The 22716-nt window shown below is 37.3% G+C and overlaps 1 protein-coding gene across 8 annotated transcripts in view; it reads left to right on the forward strand.

The window, feature by feature from the left end:
* The window catches only part of Tmem161b (transmembrane protein 161B), a 95833-nt gene that overhangs the window by 68076 nt on the left and 5041 nt on the right, over positions 1–22716 (forward strand). For 5 of the 8 annotated variants that reach the window (XM_036207081.1, XM_036207082.1, XM_036207080.1 and 2 more), the window contains 4 exons: positions 14960–15111; positions 15633–15693; positions 16266–16406; positions 19007–19120. In XM_036207081.1, the coding sequence (XP_036062974.1) occupies positions 14960–15111; positions 15633–15693; positions 16266–16406; positions 19007–19120 (468 nt within the window). The remainder of the gene's footprint in view (positions 1–14959; positions 15112–15632; positions 15694–16265; positions 16407–19006; positions 19121–22716) is intronic. The other 3 variants (XM_036207085.1, XM_036207086.1, XM_036207087.1) reach the window with 1 other exon arrangement.

The raw sequence follows: 22716 nt of genomic DNA on the forward strand, positions 1-22716 counted from the left end.
GTATTTCATTGTTGTATGTCCTACTTATGAATCAAAATCACGTCTCCATTGACTTCATGGGGCAATGGTTCTGCTGAATTCTAAGCACATATATATTAATTGATTCAGAAATCTCTGCAGCTGTTACTGGTTAAATTAGTCCTCAAATTAGATACATGCACTTAATCAGCTCAATGGATAGTCATGAGCCAATTGCTTTATTTCCATGGTCATTTTGTTTCCTCTCTTTCTTCACCGTTTTGACGTACTTGCATAGGACAGTGGAAATGCTTGTGTAGTATCTGGAGAGTCCTGAAGTCTGAGGATGACATTTAAATGTGTGATACGAAAGCTTAGGTGGTGGGACTTGGTAGGGTGCCACCTCTTGTCATCAGTCCTCCCTCCCTCCCTCTCTCCCTCCCTCCCTCTCTTTTTGTTTTTGTTTTTGTTTTGTTTTTCTGAGACAGGGTTTCTCTGTGTAGCCCCGTCTGTCCTAGAACTTCCTCTGTAGCCTAGGATGGCCTCAAACCCAGAGATCCACCTGCCTTTGCCTTCCCAGTGTCTTTGCCTCCTGAGTGTTGTGATTAAAGGTGTGTACCCCCACCTATCAGTGCACTCTTAAACTCACACTGATTCTTAGCTCCCCTCCTCTCTGCAGCTCTGAGCACCATCAGTGACCCAGTACTTGATGTTCAGTCCCCTCTTTTGCCACCTGTTAAGAGTATAAGGAAGACAGCTGTGAAGACTTGCAGCACAGGGAAGCAGCTGTAGAAGAGACCATCTTTACTTTGTGTGACATCTTAGAATTAGGGGGAAATGTCTGTTGATCTTATGATTATGAAGCATATTATCCTCATTTATGAATAAATGGAAAGTGAAAAGGTAAAATAGAAAAAAGCCAGTGATCCTATGATACAAATAAAACGTTTAAATGGTAAAGTAGTTTACAATATACAGGTAGGTTTTTTTAGGAAACTTTCTTGAGAATAAACTATAGCACTCTGTAATGTTGAGTCAATTCCATGAATATCAAGAATAAAACTAGGCTGTAAAGAATTCTAAGGCTTCTCAGTTACACCTGTTGTGCTTGGCTAAAGAACTAAAGCATTAGTCACATTTCCACAGTATTTGTATTATACAGTGTCAAAGGTGTAAGCTACAAACGACATTATGCATGTTTTTAATTTGCCATGATTGTAGGCATGTAAGTTTTTATAAAATCAAAAGTTGTAAATAGTTTTAGTGAAAATAAGTTCTAAGGTTTTTTCCAATTGAGTCAGTTTTCTTTCTAGACATGCAAAGGTATATAAATTAAATGCTACCTTATTTGCTGTGGGAACTAGACAGCTATAGCAAAGTAGTACAACTCAGGTGCCATTTCTAAATCCCTTAAAAGGTTGCAAATTACTATATTCTTCCTCTGTACAAATGTTTCTGCCTTAAATTAATAGGGAAATTGGAACTCTGAAGTAGATTGCTTTATATATCAAGTGTAGTAAGAAAAGAGAATTTTAATCTTAACTAAGGTATTTTTGTGAACTTGAGAACTTAGACATATTTAAGCTCTTTTTGTGTGTGTGTGCAAATGTGGTATACACACACATATGTGAATGTCAGGACCACATGAGGGAGTCATTTCTCTCCACCCCCACGTTGGTTCTTGGGGATCAAATTCAAGCTTGTCAGGCTTGTCAACAAATGTCTTTAAGGACTGAGTCAGTTTGCTAGCTCCAGGCTTGTTTCTTTAACTTTACCGGCCTTTTGTGACATTAGTCCTTTCAGGGTACTAAGATTTCTGGTCAGAACCTCTGAAAGAGGGGACCTGAATCTGAATAATAGGACCTTCTTTCTGTCTATTGATTTACAGTTAGTATGACTTTCTCCTTTTAGCTGGGAAGTGATAATTTTCTTTCTGAAACTGAAAATTCAAGGGTGGCCTTTTTTGTTTTATTTTAACCGAAACTGTGGTCGGTTTTTGTTTTGTAAATAAAGCTTGAATTTATTGCTTTCGGATTGAGCTTGGCTGACTATAAGCTTATTTTGTGACATAGTTTAAAACATGCTTGATAATTTTTCTAACATCTGGGAGAATTTTATGTTTTTTAAGTAATAATTAAGCCTGCACATCTAAAATTACAAATAAATTTTAAGGTAATGTTATATAAAGTTTTTGTTCCATTTAATAAGAACGATTGTTTTTAAAAGCTTTTTATTAGGTAAGTCCTAAGAATGAGCATGTGGGGAGTTAGCTCAGTGGTGGAGCACTTGCTAGGCAAGCGCAAGGCCCTGGGTTCGGTCCTCAGCTCCAAAAGAAAAAAAAAATGAACATGCTTATTGTTAGCTTTCAATGAAAATCTGTAAGAGAATTTTAATACTGTTTTCTAGAGTTTGTTCTGTCATTTGTTTTGTAGTGTAGAATGAAAAGTGTAATGTATTTCAAGTATTTTAGTTGCCTTTCCACCAAGAAAAATAGATGTGGGAAGCTTAATCATTTGAATGGGTGGGGGGATGACTAGCATTTTTTTATAAGTCACAAAAAATATATGTATAATCTCTCTTTCCATAGTTGAACAAATTTCAATTTATATGAAAATCACTTAAGTAGAAACATAATCATATTTTAAAAAATAATCTCAAATTTGTGAAAAATATATTAGGCTTATTCATTAAAATATTAATCACATTTGCATTTTGAGTAATATTTCTTCTTAGAATATAGTCCTTTTTTGCTGTGTTTGAATGAATTTAGCTGTCACTTTATTAGGTATTACTACAAAGGCCAGAATGAAGTATTTGATAATCACAATCACAGTGTGCTTTGTTTCTTCCATTCAAAAAATAATAGTGGTAAAATATATTTGTTTGATTTCAGTGTATTATTAACAAAAGCCATGTTTTCTTGATACGAGAATTGGTCTTTTTTAAAACGTGTATTTGTCTCTAGATGAATGTATGCTGTGAAGGTGCAGGTTCAGAAGTAGGTAGCTGATCCCTTGGAGCTGGAGGTATAAGTGGTTTTGACCTGCTTGGTGTGGGTACTGGAAGCTGAACTCAGATCCTTTACAAGAGCAATAAGCATGTGAACCACTGAGCAATTTCTTCAGCCCAGATAATCAGGTCTTTAAGACAATGAATCAGTTGAGCTGACTCCAAATAGTATCCCAGAGTGCTGAGATTAGAGATGATGTAATAGTTCTATAATTTGCACACATCCCCATGCAAATTTTAAATCTGCTCTCTTCTGCTTTCTATTTTATCTTCAATTTTTGCTGTTTCTTCCCACTTTTAAAAATCAACATATTTTAGAAGCCAGTGAGATGGCTTAGTGGGTAAAAGTACTTGCTGCTCAAGTCTGACATCCTGTGTGCACCCTTGAAAACTCATGTAAAGTGGAAGGAGAGAACCAACTCCACAGTTGCCCTCTGACCTTCACACACAAGTGGTGGCATGCATATGGCTCCTTCTCCCACACACATTTCATACATGCAATCATAAATCAAATCTCTGATTTCTAAATGAGAGGTTACAGTTCTAATGATTTATCTGTTATGGCATGTGACCAGTAAATGTAGTTTTGTGTTTTGGTTTGTTGTTTTAAGACAGAGTCTGTTTGTTTGTCACAAGCTATCTTAGAACTCAAAATTCTTCTGCATCAACCTCAGGCATGGGCTGCTATGGCCAGAGAAAATTTCTTTTTCTCACAGTATACTATAGTATACTATTCCCTCTACTTTTCCTTTTTAATATTACTAGTACACTTTGTATAAACTTTGGTGAAATCAGTAGTCACAGATTTTTTTTTTTATACCTAAGTATTCATGTGAGCATTTTAAGGCACTGTGGTTTCATTTGTAATTTTTTCATAAATGACTACTCTTTGTAAAATTTTACTTATTCTTTGCATTTCTTAGTAATTCCATTAGCTTTTCAGTAGTGGCCTACCAAGTATTACTTTCTTTTTGCTTTGGCTTTATTGGGATTTGCCTTTCAGACCAACTGAGTAACTGTTATCTTGGGGCTTAGTTTTGTGGGTTTCATAAGAATTCCTGTTCCCTTCTCCCAATCTTAACTTCCATTTTCCAAATGTTTTGCTTGGTATGTTCAAATGGTTTGATGGAACTGTCAGCCATAGTACGAACAGTAACTGGGTTTTGGACTTTGTGAATTTGAAGGTGCCTTACTTTGGACTGCCATTTGATTGGGTGTAGAATTCTAGGTTTTCAATATTTCTCCAGTGTTTCAAATATAATTCCACTATCCATAACTTTCAAAGATACCACTAAGAATAACATTTTTGTTGTGATATGCTGCATATGCTTACGTTGCCTCCTCTCCCCCTTCCTTAGGAACCAATGATTACCCGGTTTGTCCCACTTCTGTAAGCTAGTTGACACATACTTTGATTGAGCTCTTACTTCTTGGGCTAGGCTTCTTGAAGACGCCTCAACTTTGTAAATTTCAGTTTGGAAACTTTGTTTTATTGTGTCTTTGACATCTTCAAGGCCCTACTCCTACCCCCACCACACCACCACACCATATGTATAAGTGCATATAATTCCTTTTGTCTCTTGTTAGACAGATAGTGTACTTCATGCATTGATACTCTTTGTTTTGCTTGATGAAACTTTCTTTTATCTATTTTTTTGTCTATTGTATGTTTAATTTTATTAGCTAATCATTTTTCATAACATTTTGTTCTTTGAAAGATGCATTTAGGGTTGGGGATTTAGCTCAGTGGTAGAGCGCTTGCCTAGCAAGCCCAAGGCCCTGGGTTCGGTCCTCAGCTCAAAAAAAAAAACCCTGAAAGATGCATTTATCTTTACATAGCTAATATGAAATATATATGTGTGTGTATGTGTACAGAAACATGCATAACTTACATATTTGAAATGTTTTATGTTGCTGTTTGCATCTTTTTACCAAGTTAATTTTCCTCATAGATAATTGTTTCTTTGATTTAATATAATATAGTACTATATAAGTAAACAGGGCCTACATTCACAGCTTGTTTTATTTAGCTTTAGGGCAAAGGATAGTTTATTAACATTTTTTTTGAAGGATTCAGGGTAGGGAAAAGGATACAAAATTTATATACAGAATTAGACTGCATATGTTGCCTACAAAGCCCAAAGCATTTACTATTTGAAAATTTTTTATCTCTACCTATTGGTGAAATTATTAAGGCCACTCCACGTAGTTAAAAGGGAGGTTTATTTTGTGGGGTAACTTACAAATGAAGGGATAGGTTGTGGGTCTGGCAAAGGTATGGCGCAGTACAGCAGTGTTCTCTGGAGAACTCTGCTTAGTCTACCTCCAGCATCCAGGGTCCCAGAACCAAGCGCCACCTCACTTCATCTATCTTACTATCTAAGGCTTCCTTTCATATTTAAAAGTGAGAGACTAAACTTGGAGAGGAAGAATGGAAGTTTTGTATGTAAGTAGGGTTTGGTAGTTTCACTGAAGAATAATTTAGTAATATTGAAGCTCATCTTGTGAAAAGGCCATGATGTCATTGACTGTCTTTTGGAGTGATTTGGTTTCTGTAGTCCCCAGTCTCCTGCCTGCTTGTGCACAAACTGTTTCCAAGGGGGAGCAGGGAATCCCTCAAGTCTCCTTTTCCATTTCGTTCCTTTAAGGTTGTGTGAACACAACACATCCTATGTAAACCACACTTGAAGGTTTGCTCTTTATTGGGCTTAGTAATATGTGCTACAATATTCCAGGGAGCTAGCTGCTCAGTTAGAGATACTAGTCATTATGTGGTCACAATGCAGTGCAGTGTTCTTAGCTGCAGTAGTCAGAAGATTAGGGGTAGTCCATGCATTTTTTTATTTTGAATATTTTCAGCTTATTGTGGGATTATCAGTGTGCACCTTTCACTAAAGTTGAGCATCTTTGGTATCTTTGACTATCATTTAATTGTTCTGTTTTTAGTATAGTGACCTAATCTAAAGTCTCAAGTTCATTTCTTCACAGGCAGTCTTTAGTTTTAGAGTCACAGTGGGTTAGTTCCCTGCTTGCACAGGAAAGCAGTAGGAATGGAGTTGTAACTGCTCCCCATCATAGAGGTCAGCTCACCTCTATTTTTAGCTCACAGCATGACATACTTTGTGGAATCTTTTACCTCTTGAAATTTCATGGGAAGGTTAAAAAGTTGAATCATGATGTGATCTGTCAGTCCATGAATACATTCCCTTTTCCTTCTGTTGTCAGTGTTCAGCTGTTAATTCAGGTGTCTAGAAAACATTGAAGTTGCTGAGACTAGAAAGAATCTGAGTTTCAGACTAGACCTATTAGGTCTTGAATGTAGTGGCTGTACTTTACAGGTGAGGAAGTAGAAACACAGAGTGGTTAATGTAGAAGGTCACACGGTAAGAGTAGAACCAGGACACCGTGGAGCTTGGTCACACAGCAGTCCTCCCTAAGCATGTGACTGCATAGTGCATGCATTGTAGAAGTAAGTGCTCTCGTCCATTCATTCAGAAGGGAGTGCTGAAGGATGTGGGGCTTTCACTTCAGTCTTTGATTAGGGAGATGGGAGGGAAGAGGACAGTCCAGATTGTGATATATAGATTATGATCAAGAGAGTGGATGGATTACATCCGGAAGATGGTAGATTTTAATTCAAGGGGAGGTTTGGGGATTGTTACTATAAGAAAACTTGAAGATGTGAATTAATAACTCAGATCATAGCATTACATTACAGAATATTTTATGTCTACTTTACAGCAAGTTATGAGGAAAATTTATTCTAATCTGGTATAAATAAATACTTGGTTTTACAATTTATCTGGTATGCAGTATGAATTGAGTCAGGGATTATTATGTTTTAGGCATCTGTGGTATGGGATTATATTAATAAATTCTAAAGGCAGGGTCATACTTAATGCTGGGTCATGTTATATCTAGTATTATTTGCTTTCATTGTTGGTATATTTTGTAATGTATTCAGATCTGTAGCATTAGATGTAGTCTTTGGAAATGTCACTCTGGTCATTTGACATCATTTTGGCCAAAGACTTTTTTTTTTTTTTTTTTTTTTTGTCAGTAGAGGAGTTGAAAATTGTCTCTTTGGAAATTCTAGTTTCTGTTTTCAATAAAATGAAACAGTGTTTTTCAAACCAGGGGTTAGGCCCCTGAGGCATTAAAAGATGGCAAATCTGTATCTTGGAAGTAGTTCAGGTGTGGTTTGGGAGGTTTTATATTCTGTGATTTTTACCTTTAGTCTCTTTTGCTGTATATTCCAATATAATGTCAAAGAGAAGGAGTTGTGTTTTGTTCTAGTAAAAGAAACCAGTGGGCTTGCTTCTCTATTTTTACTTAGAAAAGATAAATAAGGGAAACGTGGCTTAGAGTAATGTGGAAGGAATAGGGAATAGTTTAAACATCTGTGTTCTAGAATCCTACCATTGTTCTCAAAAAGTGCTTTTAGCTATATGGATTCTGACTAATATGTTAATTAAGTGAAGAGTATTTAATGTGTTAATTAGATAATTTTTTTAAGATTTAAACATGTTTCCTAATTTGTCATTGTGGTTATTTTCTTAACTTGATACTCAAATTCTTAACTTTTAAAGAGCAAATTATGATTCGTATAGATAAAGTTTCAATAGTCTTAAGGACTGAAGTTTTTTCTTGTCTGTTGGCTTCCAACTTTTCCATCATACGTTGGCTTTCACTTCTATTACTAACTAGATGGTTAATAATGCCTTAAAATGCATAGTTTAAAACTAGCTGTGTATGAGACTACTACACTGTGAGAAACTAGAAAGTCTAAACAGAGAAAGCTTACTCTACGGTTCTCCTTTACTAACCTAGTAAAATAAATCAATCAAATTACAGCATATTTAGTGTTTGTTCCAAGATCTTAGACCATGCAAGGTGGTTTAAAATTTAGATGAATACATTTGACCTGTCTTTTCTCCTGATACACAGCTAGTTGACTCCAGTCTGCATCATGTTGTTTCATTACAAGCTATGTATATTTTAGATTTGTATGTAGATTTTTGCAGTGCTAAGAATTGAGCCCAGAGCCCCTTATATGCTACCCAGACTCTACAGCTGAGCTGTAAGTATGACTTTGCAGTAGTGTTAGAGTGAACAATGCCTATAGTGTCACTGGCTAGCCACACTCTGCTTCCTTCCTTTTCTTTTTCTTTCCTTCTTTCCTTCTAGAATTGCATACATGTATACAATGAAATATGATCATATCCTTCCCCTACCTTCCCCGTGCAACTCCTCCTGGCCCCTTTTTCCAACATGTTTCCCCTACACTTCATGTTCTCTCTCTTTTTAAAAACAACCTGTAAGACCAATAAATGCTGCCCATGTGTGTCTAGGCATAGGACCATCCATTAGAGCATGGATCTCAGAGGCTACTTCCTCAGGGTAGAATGTTTCTTCCTTCTCCAGTATCTGTGAACTACCAAGAGCCTTTCAGTAGGAGTGGAGCTTTAAAAGACCCTCCCTTGTGTATGCTAGAATTTTGGCTGGCTTGAGACGGTGCACTTTGTGTGCAAATCTGGGAATCTGTGGTTGTGACAGCCTGGCCATATCCAGAAGACAGCAGATCACAGCGCCCCTCCCCGTCCTTCAGCTCTTTCTTTCCAGCTCCTGTTCACAGCCTTGTGTGTGGGGGGGGGGGGGGGGGGCTATTGGTGTCCCAGTTGGGGCTGAGCAGTCAGTCATTTATTCTTGGCTCTTTGACCAGTTAGGAGTTTCTGCTTCCTGCTCTAAAAAGAAGCCTCTCTCACCAAGGTTGACAATAACCTGAATCCATAGGTATAAACATGCTTAGGAGGCTGCTTGATAATAGGACCGTTTCATAAAGTAATATCAGGTCCACCTTAGGGTCTGTTTCTTCTGCAGCTATGAGTTACAATACCAGGAAGTTTTCCTAGGGAGCAGGCCTCAACTCTAGTCAGAAAGCACATAGTTAGACTATTGCACCAGTGGGCACATAGAACTTAGCAGATTGATGCAGCATGCAAAGTCCAGCTCCGAGTGAGAACATTGATCTCCTTTCTCCTGTAGCAGCCTACCTAGCACTTTCTAGTACTGTGAAGGCTTGTTTTCTGGAAGGAAGTTTCCTGTTTGGTCTAAGATTGATTTCTTAATGGCCTGTAGCCCAACATGTGTCTTTCACAGTAGGACTTTCCCATGTATTTGTGGTAGGTAATCAAGTACAGTGGCAATAGCCTCTGTTGGTTTGGGGACCTCTTGGGCTTCCCTAACTAGTAACTCAGATGGAGGCATCCTAGGCCTTGCATTATCATTTTCATTGAATAGCCTGTGTCTTCTGGGAATGGCCTTGTCCATCTGTGCAGGGTCCTTCTGCTCAAACTACTGTTTGAAAATGAGCTTGATAAATGAGTAGGTTTCTGTAATGCTTTATTATAAAACGCTAGTGTTGGTTAACCCACCAGCTGTGTTCTTTGCTCTTGCAATTCTCCTCCCACACCCCCACTTCTTTAGCTTTCCAAACTCCTTTCATTTCATATGTATTTTAATATGTAATAGGGTTCCATTTATTTTATCATACACCCTTCCTTGAATGCCCATTCCTGCAGCTCTACTTTCTTTTTACCTATAATCTGCTCTCCCCTCTCCTTTAATGCATGCCTTGCATGGTACCTTTTTAATTACTGGCTTCATGTTAAATACACAAAAGTTTGCAACTAGGATACAGATATGAGGGAATTAGAGGGATTTATGCTTTGGGGCGTGAGAGACCAGTTTTCCAGTCCTGTTCTTTTACCTGCAGGTTTATTTTGTTGTTCTTTATACCTGAACAGCATTCCACTGTGTATATGTACCACATTTTCCTTATCTATTTATCAGTTGGTATTTTCTGTCATTTTCTTGCTATTGTCAGTAGAGGAGCAGTGTGTAGCAGGCTTTCCTTTGGGCCACCAACCAGCTCCCAAATCATGACACTGAGACTTATGAATGCTCAGCTTTAGCATAGGCTCATTTCTTGCCAGCTCTTATAACTTAATTTAACCTGTTTCGCTTCATCTATGTTTTGCCTCAGGGCTTTTTATTCTGTATGTTCTACTCCATGTTCTGGTTGGCAGCTGCCTGGCGGGCTGGCCCTGAGCATCTCCCTCTCTTTCTCTCTCGTTCTTTTCCATCTACTCAAGTCTCAAGCCGAGATTCCTCCTCCTACTTACTCTCTCTGCCCACCAGCCCCGCCTATCCCTCTACTGCCTAGCTGTTGGCCATTTGGCCATGTATTAGACCAATCAGGTGCTGTAGGCGGGCAGAGCAATGTCTTTACATTATTAAACAAATACAGAATAAACAAATGTAACACATCTTTGCCTAGTTAAAGTAACATTCCACAACAGCAGTGAACATGGATGTGTAGGTGTCTCTCTAAGGTAAAATATTAAGTCCTTTTAATGTGTGCCCAGGAGTGAGTGGTATATATGTGTCATAGTTTTAATCTGCATTCCCCTGATGTCTAATGTCTTAGTTAGGGTTTCTGTTGCTGTGAAGAGACTCCATGACCATGGCAACTCTTATAAAGGAAAAACTTTCAATTGAGGTGGCTTACGTTTTCAGAGGTTTAGCTCATTGTCATCATGGAGCAACATGATGGCATACAGGCAGACATGGTGCTAGAGAAGTAGCTGAGTGTCCTACATCTTCACTGGAAGGCAACAGGAAGTGATCTGACTCGCTGAGCATGGCTTGAGCATATATGAGACCTCAAAGCCCACCTCCTCAGTGACAACACTTTCTCCTACAAGACCACACCTACTCTAACAAGACCACACCTCCTAATAGTGCCACTCCCGTTGGGGGCCATTTTCTTTCAAACTACCTCAGCTAATGAGGCTGAGCACTTCTTAAAACATTTCCTAGATGTTTGTATTTTTTCTTTAGAGAATTTTCTGTTCAGTTCATAACCCATATTTCAGTTGGGTTCTTTATTTTCATAATGTTAACTAGTTTTTTTAAGTTCTTTGTATATTAAGGACATTAATTTTTGGTGGATGAACAGCTGGCTAATATGGTCTTGTTTCCTTGTGTTAGTTTCCCTTGCTGTACAGAAACTTTTGAGTTTTATGAGATCCTATTTGTCAGTTGTTTTTTATGCCCTCCGGTACTGGAGTCTTACTCCCCAAGTTCTTACCTGTGCCTGTAAGTTGAAGCATGCACCCTACTTTTTCGTCTGCTAGTTTCATAGTATCAGGACTATGTTGAAGTGGTCCTTGGTTCATTTGTGGTTGAGTTTTGTGGAGGATGAGAGGTAAGTACCTACTTCCCTTTTTCTGCATATTGATATCCAGGTTTCTCAGCATCATTTGATGAAGATAGAGTTTTTCTTCAATGTATAATTTGGCATCTTTGCCAAAAGTTGAGTAGCTAATTCCATTGATCTCTGTTTTTGTTCCAGTGCCATGCTGTTTTTATTATTGAGGCTATGTAGTATAATTTGAAATCAAGTATGGTGGTGTTGAGTAATATTCTTTTTATATTCTTTTAAATCCTTACTTTTTATGTTTTATTTGTTTAACTCTGTGAAGCTGTGTTACTGTGCCTGTCAAAACACCTGATGGTCTAACTAATAAATGGCCAATAATGAGGCAGGAGAGAGAAGTAGGCAGGGCTGGCCAGCAGAGAGGATAAATAGCAGGAGAAATGTGGGGGGAGAGGATAAAGGAGCAGTAGCCAGAAAAGGAGTGGCCAGCCACCCAGCTACACAGAAAGCCATGGAATAAGAGTAAGCTTTACAAAAGAGAAGAGGAAAAGCCCAGAGACCAGATAAGTTAAGGAAAACTGGCAAGAAAAAAAGCCAAGCTATGGCCGGGCATTTATAAGTAAGAAAAAGCCTCTGTGTGGGAGTATAGAATTTCAGGGCTGACCACTTTGAATTAGATAATCAGAGGACTCATCCTTTGGAGAGGCTAATTCTCATTTTCTCAGTAGTCATTAATTGTAGTTTTTTGTCTAGGATTTGGACACCATGAAATTTGTTTTCTTCTGCATTAATCAGCATGACTACTGATACTGTCATTGTTCAGGTGTTATATAGGCAGCCATTTCTAGGAATATAGCAGATTTTCTGGGCCTGTGGTTCTTACATTCTTCTACCACATAGTCTACAGTGTTCCCTGAGCCTTAGGTAACAGGTGTTGAATTGTAGATGTATCATTTGGGGTTGAGGTCCCCATAGTCTCTTGACCTCTGCATTGTGTCCTGTTGTGGTTTTCTGTAGTGATATTTTGTTTGTGCTCTAACAAATAAAGCTTGCCCAGAGATCAAAGTGCAGAGCTAGCCTCTAGAGGCCAGATTGTGGTGGCACACACCTTTAATCTCAGGATTTGGGAGGAGGAAACAGGAAGTGATATGACTGGGCAGAGAGAGGAAGTTGATAAGGAGGTGGGGACAGTCTGATGATTCCAAGAGGGAAGAAGTCTTTCTAGTGGCTGGCTGCTCTGCTTCTCTGACCTTCCAGCTTTAACTCTGATATCTGACTCCAGATTTTTATTATTAAGACCTATTAGAACTCATGCTACAGTTTTCTGTGATGGTCTCTATTTGCTGTAAAGAGAAGCTTTGATGAGGGATGAGAGCCATATCGACCTGTAGTTATAAGAATAAATATTAGAATGTAGTTAGGAATTATGCCAGTCTAGTAAAGTAGAAGGGAGTAGGTTCTCTTCTAAGATCCATGACTTCCCCAGCCCCAAGTAGTTGGCTAGGTCTCTAGTACTAGCATGGTTTTCCTGCTGTTGAGTGAACCTTAAGTCCAATTAGATAGCTGTTGGACTGTCTAACATTACTACCAAAATACGAATGTCACTATTGCACTGTAGGGACATCTTGCTATGTTGGCCATTGTTGTGGTTCATAAGCATCACAGTTAGATAGAACTATTGATTGCTTTCCTCCCTTGTCAGTTTGCTTAGTACTTTCTGGTATTACATACTATGGAAGCCTGACTGAAAGAAGGAGGCCATGGTATTATGCTCAGTCATCCAAGCCCTTTATCTTAAGTGTGTAGTATCTGAAATTTGACCTCTGAAAAACAACCAAGAGCATAGCAGTAACCTATATTGTTTTGTGAGCCACTTGGACAGCCCTGACCAACAGCTCAAAATAGGTTTCTCATCCCTGGTACTGAGGTTTTTGTTAGTCTATGGTTCTTGTGGGGAACATTATCAGTCCAAGAGATAGAACTCTGTTTAAGATTATATACATGTGTATGTAAGTGTATGTGCTTTAATTTTAAGGTAAATATAAAAATATGGTCCCTTGTCTTGAAGAATCTTTTCTATAGTGGTAGGTAAGAGCATGACTGGTAAAATCTTATGCATAAAAGTTGAGAAGAATAATATTGGTTATATGCAGTGGTTTTATGGAAGAGAAGCTTTAAAAGATCATCATTCTTAAAATAACATGGAAATCATGCTGCTGATAAACCTCTGTGAATCATTTTAATTGAAATAGGATAATTTGGTTAAGCTTGATCGCACAGAACCATGGCAGAGTTAGGAGTGCTACAGTAAATGCTTAGCTGCTGAAAAATGATTGAGGAGATGGTAGTCAGAGGAGGAACAGATTGACTCCTGTGCAGGTAAGATTTATATAGTAATCGTAGGAATTTAGGAGGAGTGAAACAGAAGCACCAAGTACTGACTGCCAGGTACACATGGCAGTATTGCTCTTTAAATTCTTCCATACTTTGAAGAGAGTGTCAGCTTTCCAGATTCAGAAGACTTGAAGATTTATTTTGTGCTATAAAAATAATATAGCAGGATGTGCATATGTCTTCAAGGCTGGGCACTGCCTAGAAACCCTAAGACCCTAGATTGGAACCCTTAACAGCATTTATCCTTTAATTGATGTGTTAATTAAAATAAAATGCAAAAAAAATTAGTTTCAACTTTAGCATAGAGCTTGCTACCTTTGAAAACTATAACAAGGATGCTTAACTAGTTTGAAAAGATCCCATCTTTTATCTCTGAGCTGCCACACATACCTATTCGGTGCTTTTATGGAGGCAGATAAGTGAGTGCTAAGTGCCCAGGCTCTGGATTATGACTGCCTAGGTTTAAATCTCAATCATCTCTGATCTGCATAACTTTCAGGTCTTTACTTAACCCCTAGCACAGGTCTCTTTAAATGGCTTTGGTTGTGTACGTGACTCAAAAGACGTGGCAGCTCATGATTTCTAGTGCTTAACAAAACAGTCTTATCAAAGTTGCTTTTGTCTAGGTTTGTTTACTGGCTGCATTATTGTGTGTTTGGCTTATTCTCTCAAGAAGCATGATTTGTATATATAAGGTCCAGGTTCTGGGTTTGGGTTATATTTGATTTGATCCTAATTAAATGAGTGAGTGTGTGTTCTGTGGGCCTCAGGTAACATGTTCTTTTAGTTTGATTTTCAAGGTGAGCATGGTGAAACTTTGACTAGTGTGGAATTCATATTTGTTTAACCCTCATGAATGACGGTCCTAAATAGTTTTCATATAACAGGGTACCCGTACCTATTAGTAATTTTCAAATTTTGAATTGTTAAATGGTTACAAATTAGTCCTGTGGTATTGTATTTTGTATTTAATTATAAATGTAACGATAAATGTAAATGTCTGATAAATATGCCCAGTAAGATTAACTGCCTAAACTCTCTCCCCCTTCTTTTCATGCTACTGTTGTCATGAACTTATTAGCATAAAATTGTGTAGTTACCCCATTACGTTTGAGTCATATACATAAGAAGTACATTCTATATTTGCAACTCACTTTTAATGTACTTTTCCTCAGTTTAAAAATGTAAAGTCATACTAGCTTTCTCTTTGTTTCTGTTCTGGTTGCATGAAGGCTTTCATTAGGTTTTCACTTCCAGAGTACACCTGACAGAACCAGTGAGCCATATTTACTTCTTTTGGCATTTGCCTCATGTAGCGATGTTGTGCGTAGCTCCCACAAGTTATTTGTGGTTTTTCCTGAACTTTTCCTTCTGCAGCAAAGTTCTATTTTCATTAACTACCCACTATTTTAAAGTAGAAGACGGTGGTGAAAGGTCAGTCTGTGTCACCTTTGGATTTTTTTTCTTCGTTAAAGCAATGGCAGTTTTGATCGTAACGGAGAATTACCTAGAGTTCGGGCTTGAAACAGGTAATGTTTTACATGACCTTAAAAATCAATTTTATTTGTGTAGTGTAATTTTGATTTCAGTATTTATCTTAGTTTTAAGTCTAATAAATACTTCAAATTGAAGTAGGTTTATGTTCTAGTTAACCTTTATTAATCTTCATTGAGATCTTTATTGCTGTTATAGCTAAGGTTTTTATTAACTTATCCCCCAAAATACTACAACCTCAGTCTCTTCTTAAAGTTAAATTAATTTATGTAATGCTAAAGAATTAGTTCAGATTTTATGCACATGTGGAATGTACAAGGATCAAAGGAATATTTTAGAGACTGTTCTTGCTAATAACTGATTTTTTTTACGTTATAGCATACTAATTACCACACACACATGTGCACACACACACACACACACACACACACGCACGCACGCATACATACACGCACACACATGAAACACAAAGCTAGTCACTAATCTCCAGAATGCTCTGTTGTAGGAGAGGCTGTATTTCACCCTCATGATAAGAGGAATCTCTTTTTTCCTACAGGGTTTACAAATTTTTCAGACAGTGCGATGCAGTTTCTTGAAAAGCAGGGTTTAGAATCTCAGTAAGTTTTTAAAAACTTGAACATTATTTAAATTTAACAGTTCTATTCTTAAATAAAGCACTTTTTACTATAGTAAAAAATAGATATATTTTAATTGTTTGATTTTAATCAGTAAAATAATTCTGTGTAGTACTCACTTCTGCCCCTGTCATTAAGGTGTTGGGATCAAGCACAGGGCTAATGCCTGCAGACCAGCAGGGGCTCACCCACCTCCATCCCCAGCCCTCAGTCATCACACTTTACAGATGTGAAGTGAGAATCTCTCCTTGAATTCGTAGTTGTATTTGCTCTTATATTCCCACTATCTCATATGCCCACTATCTCCAAGGATGAAACGAATTTATATTCAAGCTGTATATCATTTGAATATGTAGCTTGGATTGTTGGCTGTCATTTAAGAAATACCTGGTTTAGTTTATCATTCACCAATATCTATTGTGAATAAGATCAGTATTTCTGTAGATATATTTTTTGATGTACTGATATTATTTTTGTGACTTGTAAATTAGGTGAATGGGAAGAAAATGGGTTCTTGGAAAATTTATCAGCTCTTTTTAAAACTTCATTTTTAGGGGTCCTGTTTCCAAACTTACTTTCAAATTTTTCCTGGCTATTTTCTGTTCACTCATTGGGGCTTTTTTGACATTTCCTGGATTACGGCTGGCTCAAATGCATCTGGATGCCCTGAATTTGGCAACAGAAAAAATTACACAGTAAGCGGAAAATGTACATAAGCACATGCAGATAAATATATGTTTTCCATCTTAATTAAGGTATATTATTGTGATAACATAATAAGTTATTTTATTCAGAATTAATATTAATAAATATTTGATGTCACACCACTTCCTCTCAGCTCTAGTTTCTCTTTTCAAGCCTATTTTAAAAATGCGGTTGCTGTTAAATGTGTTTCTACTTGAAAATACCAAGGTTTATGTTAATTCTTTTTAATTCAGACATTTATGATATTTCAGTCTCTACATTGGAACTGAAGATCTGTGGAAATTTCCTTGTTAAATTTTGTTTTAAAATACTTAAAGTTTATATATTTATTCAAGTATTTTATTATTTTTGTTTAAGATAATTAAATATTTTTAAAGCTAAGAGTTACATTTGTAAGAAATATTTTCCTTAAGTTGGTGATCTGTGTGTTAGACTTAAAGTAACTCACTATTTATTTTGAGATTGCAAATAATGTCCTATAGCAAATTAGTTTTAACCACCAAATTCTGTTTTGATTATGAAATGGAGAAAACATATTAAACTTCTGCCTATGGTTCTAAGCCCTTTGCTGTTTTCTTTGTAGTTATTTCAGGGTTTGTTTGTTTTGTTTTGGGGTGTTTGTTTGTTAGTGAGTAGAGAACAGAAGGGTGGGCTTGGATATACTTTAGTTTAGATCCAGGTCTTATCTTACCTGCAGTGCAAGCCCTATTTGAGAACACTTCACTTTTATATGCATGTGTGTAGTCATTAAGCTTCTCTAGACAATCCTATTTTCTAAAATTATCGTTCTTTAAAAATACTGTATTTAATGATTCTGATTCTGCTTTTCCATTCTTTTTTCTTACCTATGTTATTTAATTTTCACTCTTCCTCCTTGACTTCATTTTTCTACATGTTTAGTATGTGTTTACTTATCTTAGCCCCTCATCCCCAACCCCTGTTATACACTACCTCATCTCCGTTTTGACTCAGCATGCTCTTCACTATATCATGCCCCTTTCCCACCACCAACCTCTCTAAAGGCTTCTTTTAAGACAAAACCTGGTTCCCCCTCCTCTCTACACACACAACTGCAGTCCACTAACCCCAGTGCTGTGATTTAAATAAGCTGAAAGGATGGGTGGAGGGGAGCCCTTCACAAGCTCCTGAAACCGCTGTGGGCTGCTCCTTGATACTGGAGTGTTCCCTAGCAACACTGCATACCTAATACTGCTCTTTCTTCCCTGCCCTCCACGGTTTACCAAGGCTGTGTGGGATGAAAGAATCACTTTCTAAAACATAAAGCGTTTAGTGATGGTTGGAGAGAGGGGTGACACATCTATCTCCAGTAAAATGTGGCTTCTTTTTAAGTGTTTTCCCTTTGGGGATTTGGGGTTTTGTTTTCTTTCCAGTTTATTACAGCCTCATGCTGTAGGGCACCCCTCTGCTATGCTGTAACAGTGGGGGCAAGCTAGTTCTGCTGTGGGTAACTTGAGTGACAAGGCACTGGGACTTGTGTAGTAAGAGGGATTGTAACCATCTTTCCCTGTCATCTCACTGTACCTGACTCAGCCCTGTACCTCACACGCATCACGACCATTTGTGTGTATGTTAAAGCCTGGTATTAAGCCCTGTCTAAGGTTTAACTATATTTCTTGATAATGAAATTAATTAATTAATAATGAAATTAAACTCTTGATAATGAAAACAGTATATTGTAATAAAACACTCTGTCAAGTTTGCTTTTTTTCCCTAACACAGAATTTTTAACAGCCATGTGTATCTGTAGTTTACAGATTTAGACACTAGTTAATAATGAGGTTGTAGCTCAGTCCTGCTGCATTAGGAGTGTAGCCTTGTCATGAGAAAAGCAAGACTGGGTGTGGTGGCTCATGTCTGTCATTCCAACCCTCATGAGGCTGAGAGAGAGCATCATTGGAGTGGAGGCCGTGCTAGGCTGTATAACAAGAGCTGTTCCACAAAATTAAAAATAGAAACAAAAAGTCAATTAGCTTATTTGAATATGATAAAGAAATTAATTTCAGCTGTGTTTGCAACAGTCCAAGAAGAAATACAAATTTTCAGTCATTTTTAATTTTGATAATATAATTTAAACATTATAAATTATTGTTACATATTACAAGGTTCCTCAGTTATAAGTTATGTTCCATTTGCCATATGCCTTCTGGTATTATGACTTTGCTAATCACTGTCATTTATTTGTGAATACTGAGCAAGCATTTTGTTTGGCTGTGCTGAAAATTATCAGATGACTCCTGAGTAACTGCCATTACTGACTAAAGGAAATTAGCGAATCATTAAGACACTTGTTGAAATCATGGATTTAATAAGGGATTGCCAAATGCATCTCAAGTAGAAGTGAACAGATCTCCATTTTAGTCTTAGAGAGCTCTTTCTTGTGTTAAATGTCTCTAAGCAAGCTATTGAATTCTCTCTGTATACATGTTCTCATCTGAAAAACTAAGAAAATAACCTCATTTCTTAAGGACCCAGATTAACAATAAATAACTAAAAATAGTAATAGGCAAGTTACACTTGGCTGTCACATTTTGTTTCTGGATATTTATGTTTATTTCTTGTATTCTTTCAGAACATTACTTCATATCAACTTCTTGGCACCGTTATTTATGGTTCTGCTCTGGGTTAAACCAATCACCAAAGACTACATCATGAACCCACCATTGGGGAAAGAAAGTGTCCCTTTGTAAGTATAAGGACTTGAGCTCGGAGTTTTGTTTCATTATAAATCAAGGCTACTTTCCTAAATGGCACTATATTTTGATAGGTTTGCTTGTTTGCTTTTTGAGACAGGGTCTCAGTGTATAGGACTGGCTGTCTTGGAACTCATTATGTGAACCAGTCTGGACTTGAACTCACAGACATGTTCTTTCTTCTGGCTCTTGAGTATTAGAATTAAAGACATGTGCCACTACTGTGCCTGGCTTATATCTAAGTTTTTGTTTACTTATCTGTTTCAGTTTTTTGAATAAATTGAGGTTATTTGTTTGTTTGTTTGTTTTTTGGCTTTTTGAGATAGGGTTTCTTTATATAGCCATGGCTGTCCTGAAAATCACTTTGTAAACCATGCTGGCCTCGAACTTGGTCTACTTGCCTCTGCTTTCCAATTGCTTGGATAAAAGGCATATGCCACCACTGCCCAGCATGAGGTACTTTATTTTTTATTTTTTTTATTTATTTTTGTTGTTGTGTTTTGTTTTTTTGGAGACAGGGTTTTTCTGTGTAGCTTTGGTGCTGTCCTGGATCTCGCTCTGTAGACCAGGCTGGCCTCGAACTCACAGAGATTGGCCCGCCTCTGCCTCCCAAGTGCTGGGATTAAAGGTGTGCACCACCACCACCCGGCCAGTACTTTATTTTTTAATATTAATGGAAATGCTGAAAAGTTTTTGAAGTTGAAGCTGCTGGCCATCATGTAACCCATTTTTTATCATTTTTGAAGTGAATGCTGTTGATTACTACTTTACACTAATATTAGCCTATACACACCTTAAGATTTATCTCCTAATATCTAATTGCCATCTTACATCTTTCTTGTCATTTTGCCTATTTAGATCCTTGTATAGTGCTTTTATTCTTGTTCTTTTGTGAAATTTATGGAGGAAAAGTACTGTCAATGGAAATATAAGTGATGTTTCTTTACTTATCCGTGAAAATTTTTAACATTTCTTTTTCTTCATGTCTGGTTTTTTGGATAAAATGTTTTTCAAATAAATTAGAGACATATTTTTATACAATAAGCACTGCAAATTCCACCTCTAACAAATGAGAAGTTTTGTCTGTAACATACGTAGGAAAATTAAAAGTAATGTCTTAAAATCATGGTTAAAACTTGTTCAGATATCCCCAGTTGACGACCGTGGTTTAGCAGAATAAGATGTCAAGGAAATATAGAAGCAGTTTATTGGAAGACATTAATAACTACTTTTTGTGTTAGATACAGTGTTATGGAACTATTCCATAGTTCTAGAAAGGTTTAGACAGCTGGTTCTAACTCTAGCTTTGCTTCTTACTAAAACTGTCACTTGAGGTAGATTATTTAACTATACTAAGCCTCTGTTTCCACATCTGGAAAACGAAATAGTATGAACCTCACAGGGTTATTGCTGGAATTAGTAAAATAACACATGTAATGCAGTCTTTGAAAATGAGCACTGAGTAATATTCTTTTCACTGTTTCATCAGAATTAAAATAGAAAAGCCGGACTAGTCATTGACTCCACAGTGTGTATTGTATAGAATACACTTCTTTTAAATTCTGTATATATTTGTTTGTCTTGGAGAATAGAACCATTGAGACCATGACTTTTTTTTTAACTTAATCTTCTTGAACTATCCACTGAAGAAATAATGTTTAAGTATGACCTTAATAATAGTTTTAACTTGACAGATAACAAATAAAATCAGGAAAAAACAAGGAAACATTTGTCATAAACCAGTTGTGCTGTGTGTCAGTGATCTCAACATCTTACCTTGCTCTTCTGTATAGTAATCATTTGTAGTTACTGTTCTTATTATCCATATAAGGTAGCAGACTCAGAATTAAATAGTTTGGCTACTAGTTGTTAGCCATTTTGCAGGGAGCCAGACCTGATGGTGCATACCTAATAATCTCAGTTGTGGGTGCCTGAGGCAGGGAGATCAGGAGTTTAAGGCCAGGCTGGGATACAGAGTGAGATTCTTATCTCTTCCCATCCCCTCCCTCCCTGAGTTGGTAGCAGTATCAAAATTTGTTTTCCATTTTGTTTATATACAACAGCCTGGGGTCTTCTTGCTGAAACTTCTTTCTTCTTTGTCTCATCTTTGCTTCTGCCCAATTTTATAAATAATCAGTCAGATTTATAACCTTAAGTATGTTCCATCTCACTCTTCTTTAGTTGTGAGTTAGTAATTTAGTTTAAAGTTTCTATTTAAATTCCAGTGTCCATGTGGTAGATGATGAAATAATGACTGTCTGTAGTCAGAAAGGAAATGATGTGTGTTTCTGTTGCATAAACAAGTTAGTATATGGAAAAGTGTTTGTAGTCAGAAGCAGAGATGTGGTGCTATGCAATTTGGAAATGTGCGTTAATTCATCCATATATTCTGATACAGTACTGAAAAAGTAAAGTGTGGCCATGTGCAGCCTTTGTGTGTTTATGACCTGAGAAGAAAATCAGTAGTTTTCGTAAAGCCCGTTATTACCTTGAAATCTGGGAAGAATCCATTCTTCCTATTCTCTCTGATTGATTGAGGCAGGGTCTTGCTGCAGCCCCAGCTGGCTTGGAACTCACAGAGATCACCTCCTCTGCCTCTACACCCCATACCTGGGCTGCTTTTTCTCCTTTGCTAATCTCAGGCTGTGCCTCAGGCTTACCAGAAACTACTGTGTAACTCTTGGCCTCTGCCTAGTCTTGACCTATTGTTTTACCCCAGCTCAGATTTCTTCTTGAGACACCCCATCTGATCACATCATCAGATACTTGCATTACCTTAGTATGGGTTAGAAGAATAATAGCTGTTATACCAAATCCTAAACTTATGAAATGAGTTCGTCATTTTCTATTTTATTCTGGTAACTTTTATGTTTGTTCTCCTCGATGGCTGTAAACTAGCCATCTTCCTTGTGTTACCAGTCAGTTCTTGTTCCACACTGTAGGGACAGATTTCTAGATGCCCCTTGGAAAGCTTCAAGGCTGCAGATGCTCTTACATCCTGTATACTGCTACTTCTGTGTGACTGCTCATTTGTCTCTTATTGTAGTGAAAAATGTATTGTTAAAATATTATGTGTTTATATTTTTCTGGACAACAGTGCCTTTGCATTGGAGTTTTCATGTGCATGTGCATTCATAACCTTGAAAACGAAACAAAAGATTATGTTTTAGAAAGTGTCTGTCTCACTCCCGTTTCTCACAGTTAAACAAAATCACACTTTGGTATCTTCTCTGCCTTTCCTTGTCCTTCCCTATTCAACAGCATGCCATTCCACAGCACCTGTATTGGGCCTCTAGGACATTTCCAGGCACTTGCTGTTGGACAAAGGGATGATGTGGTAATGGAACATATTTAGGAGAGAACTATTGTGGATCGTTATAGGTTATTATCATTTTCATCTTTCCAGGCTGCAGAGATGGCTCAGTTGGTAAAGTTGACAGCTGTGTAAGCACAAAGACCTGAGTTCAGGTCCCCGGAACCCACATAAAAAGCCAAGCCAGAGAACCATACTCTTAGATTATCTTTCCAGAAATTAGACTGCTTAGGAAAAGCCTAAAATATTTTGGTATTAAAGAAAGACTTTCTGATA

Source organism: Onychomys torridus, chromosome 15, assembly GCF_903995425.1.
Source record: "Onychomys torridus chromosome 15, mOncTor1.1, whole genome shotgun sequence".
Classification (NCBI taxonomy): domain Eukaryota; kingdom Metazoa; phylum Chordata; class Mammalia; order Rodentia; family Cricetidae; genus Onychomys; species Onychomys torridus.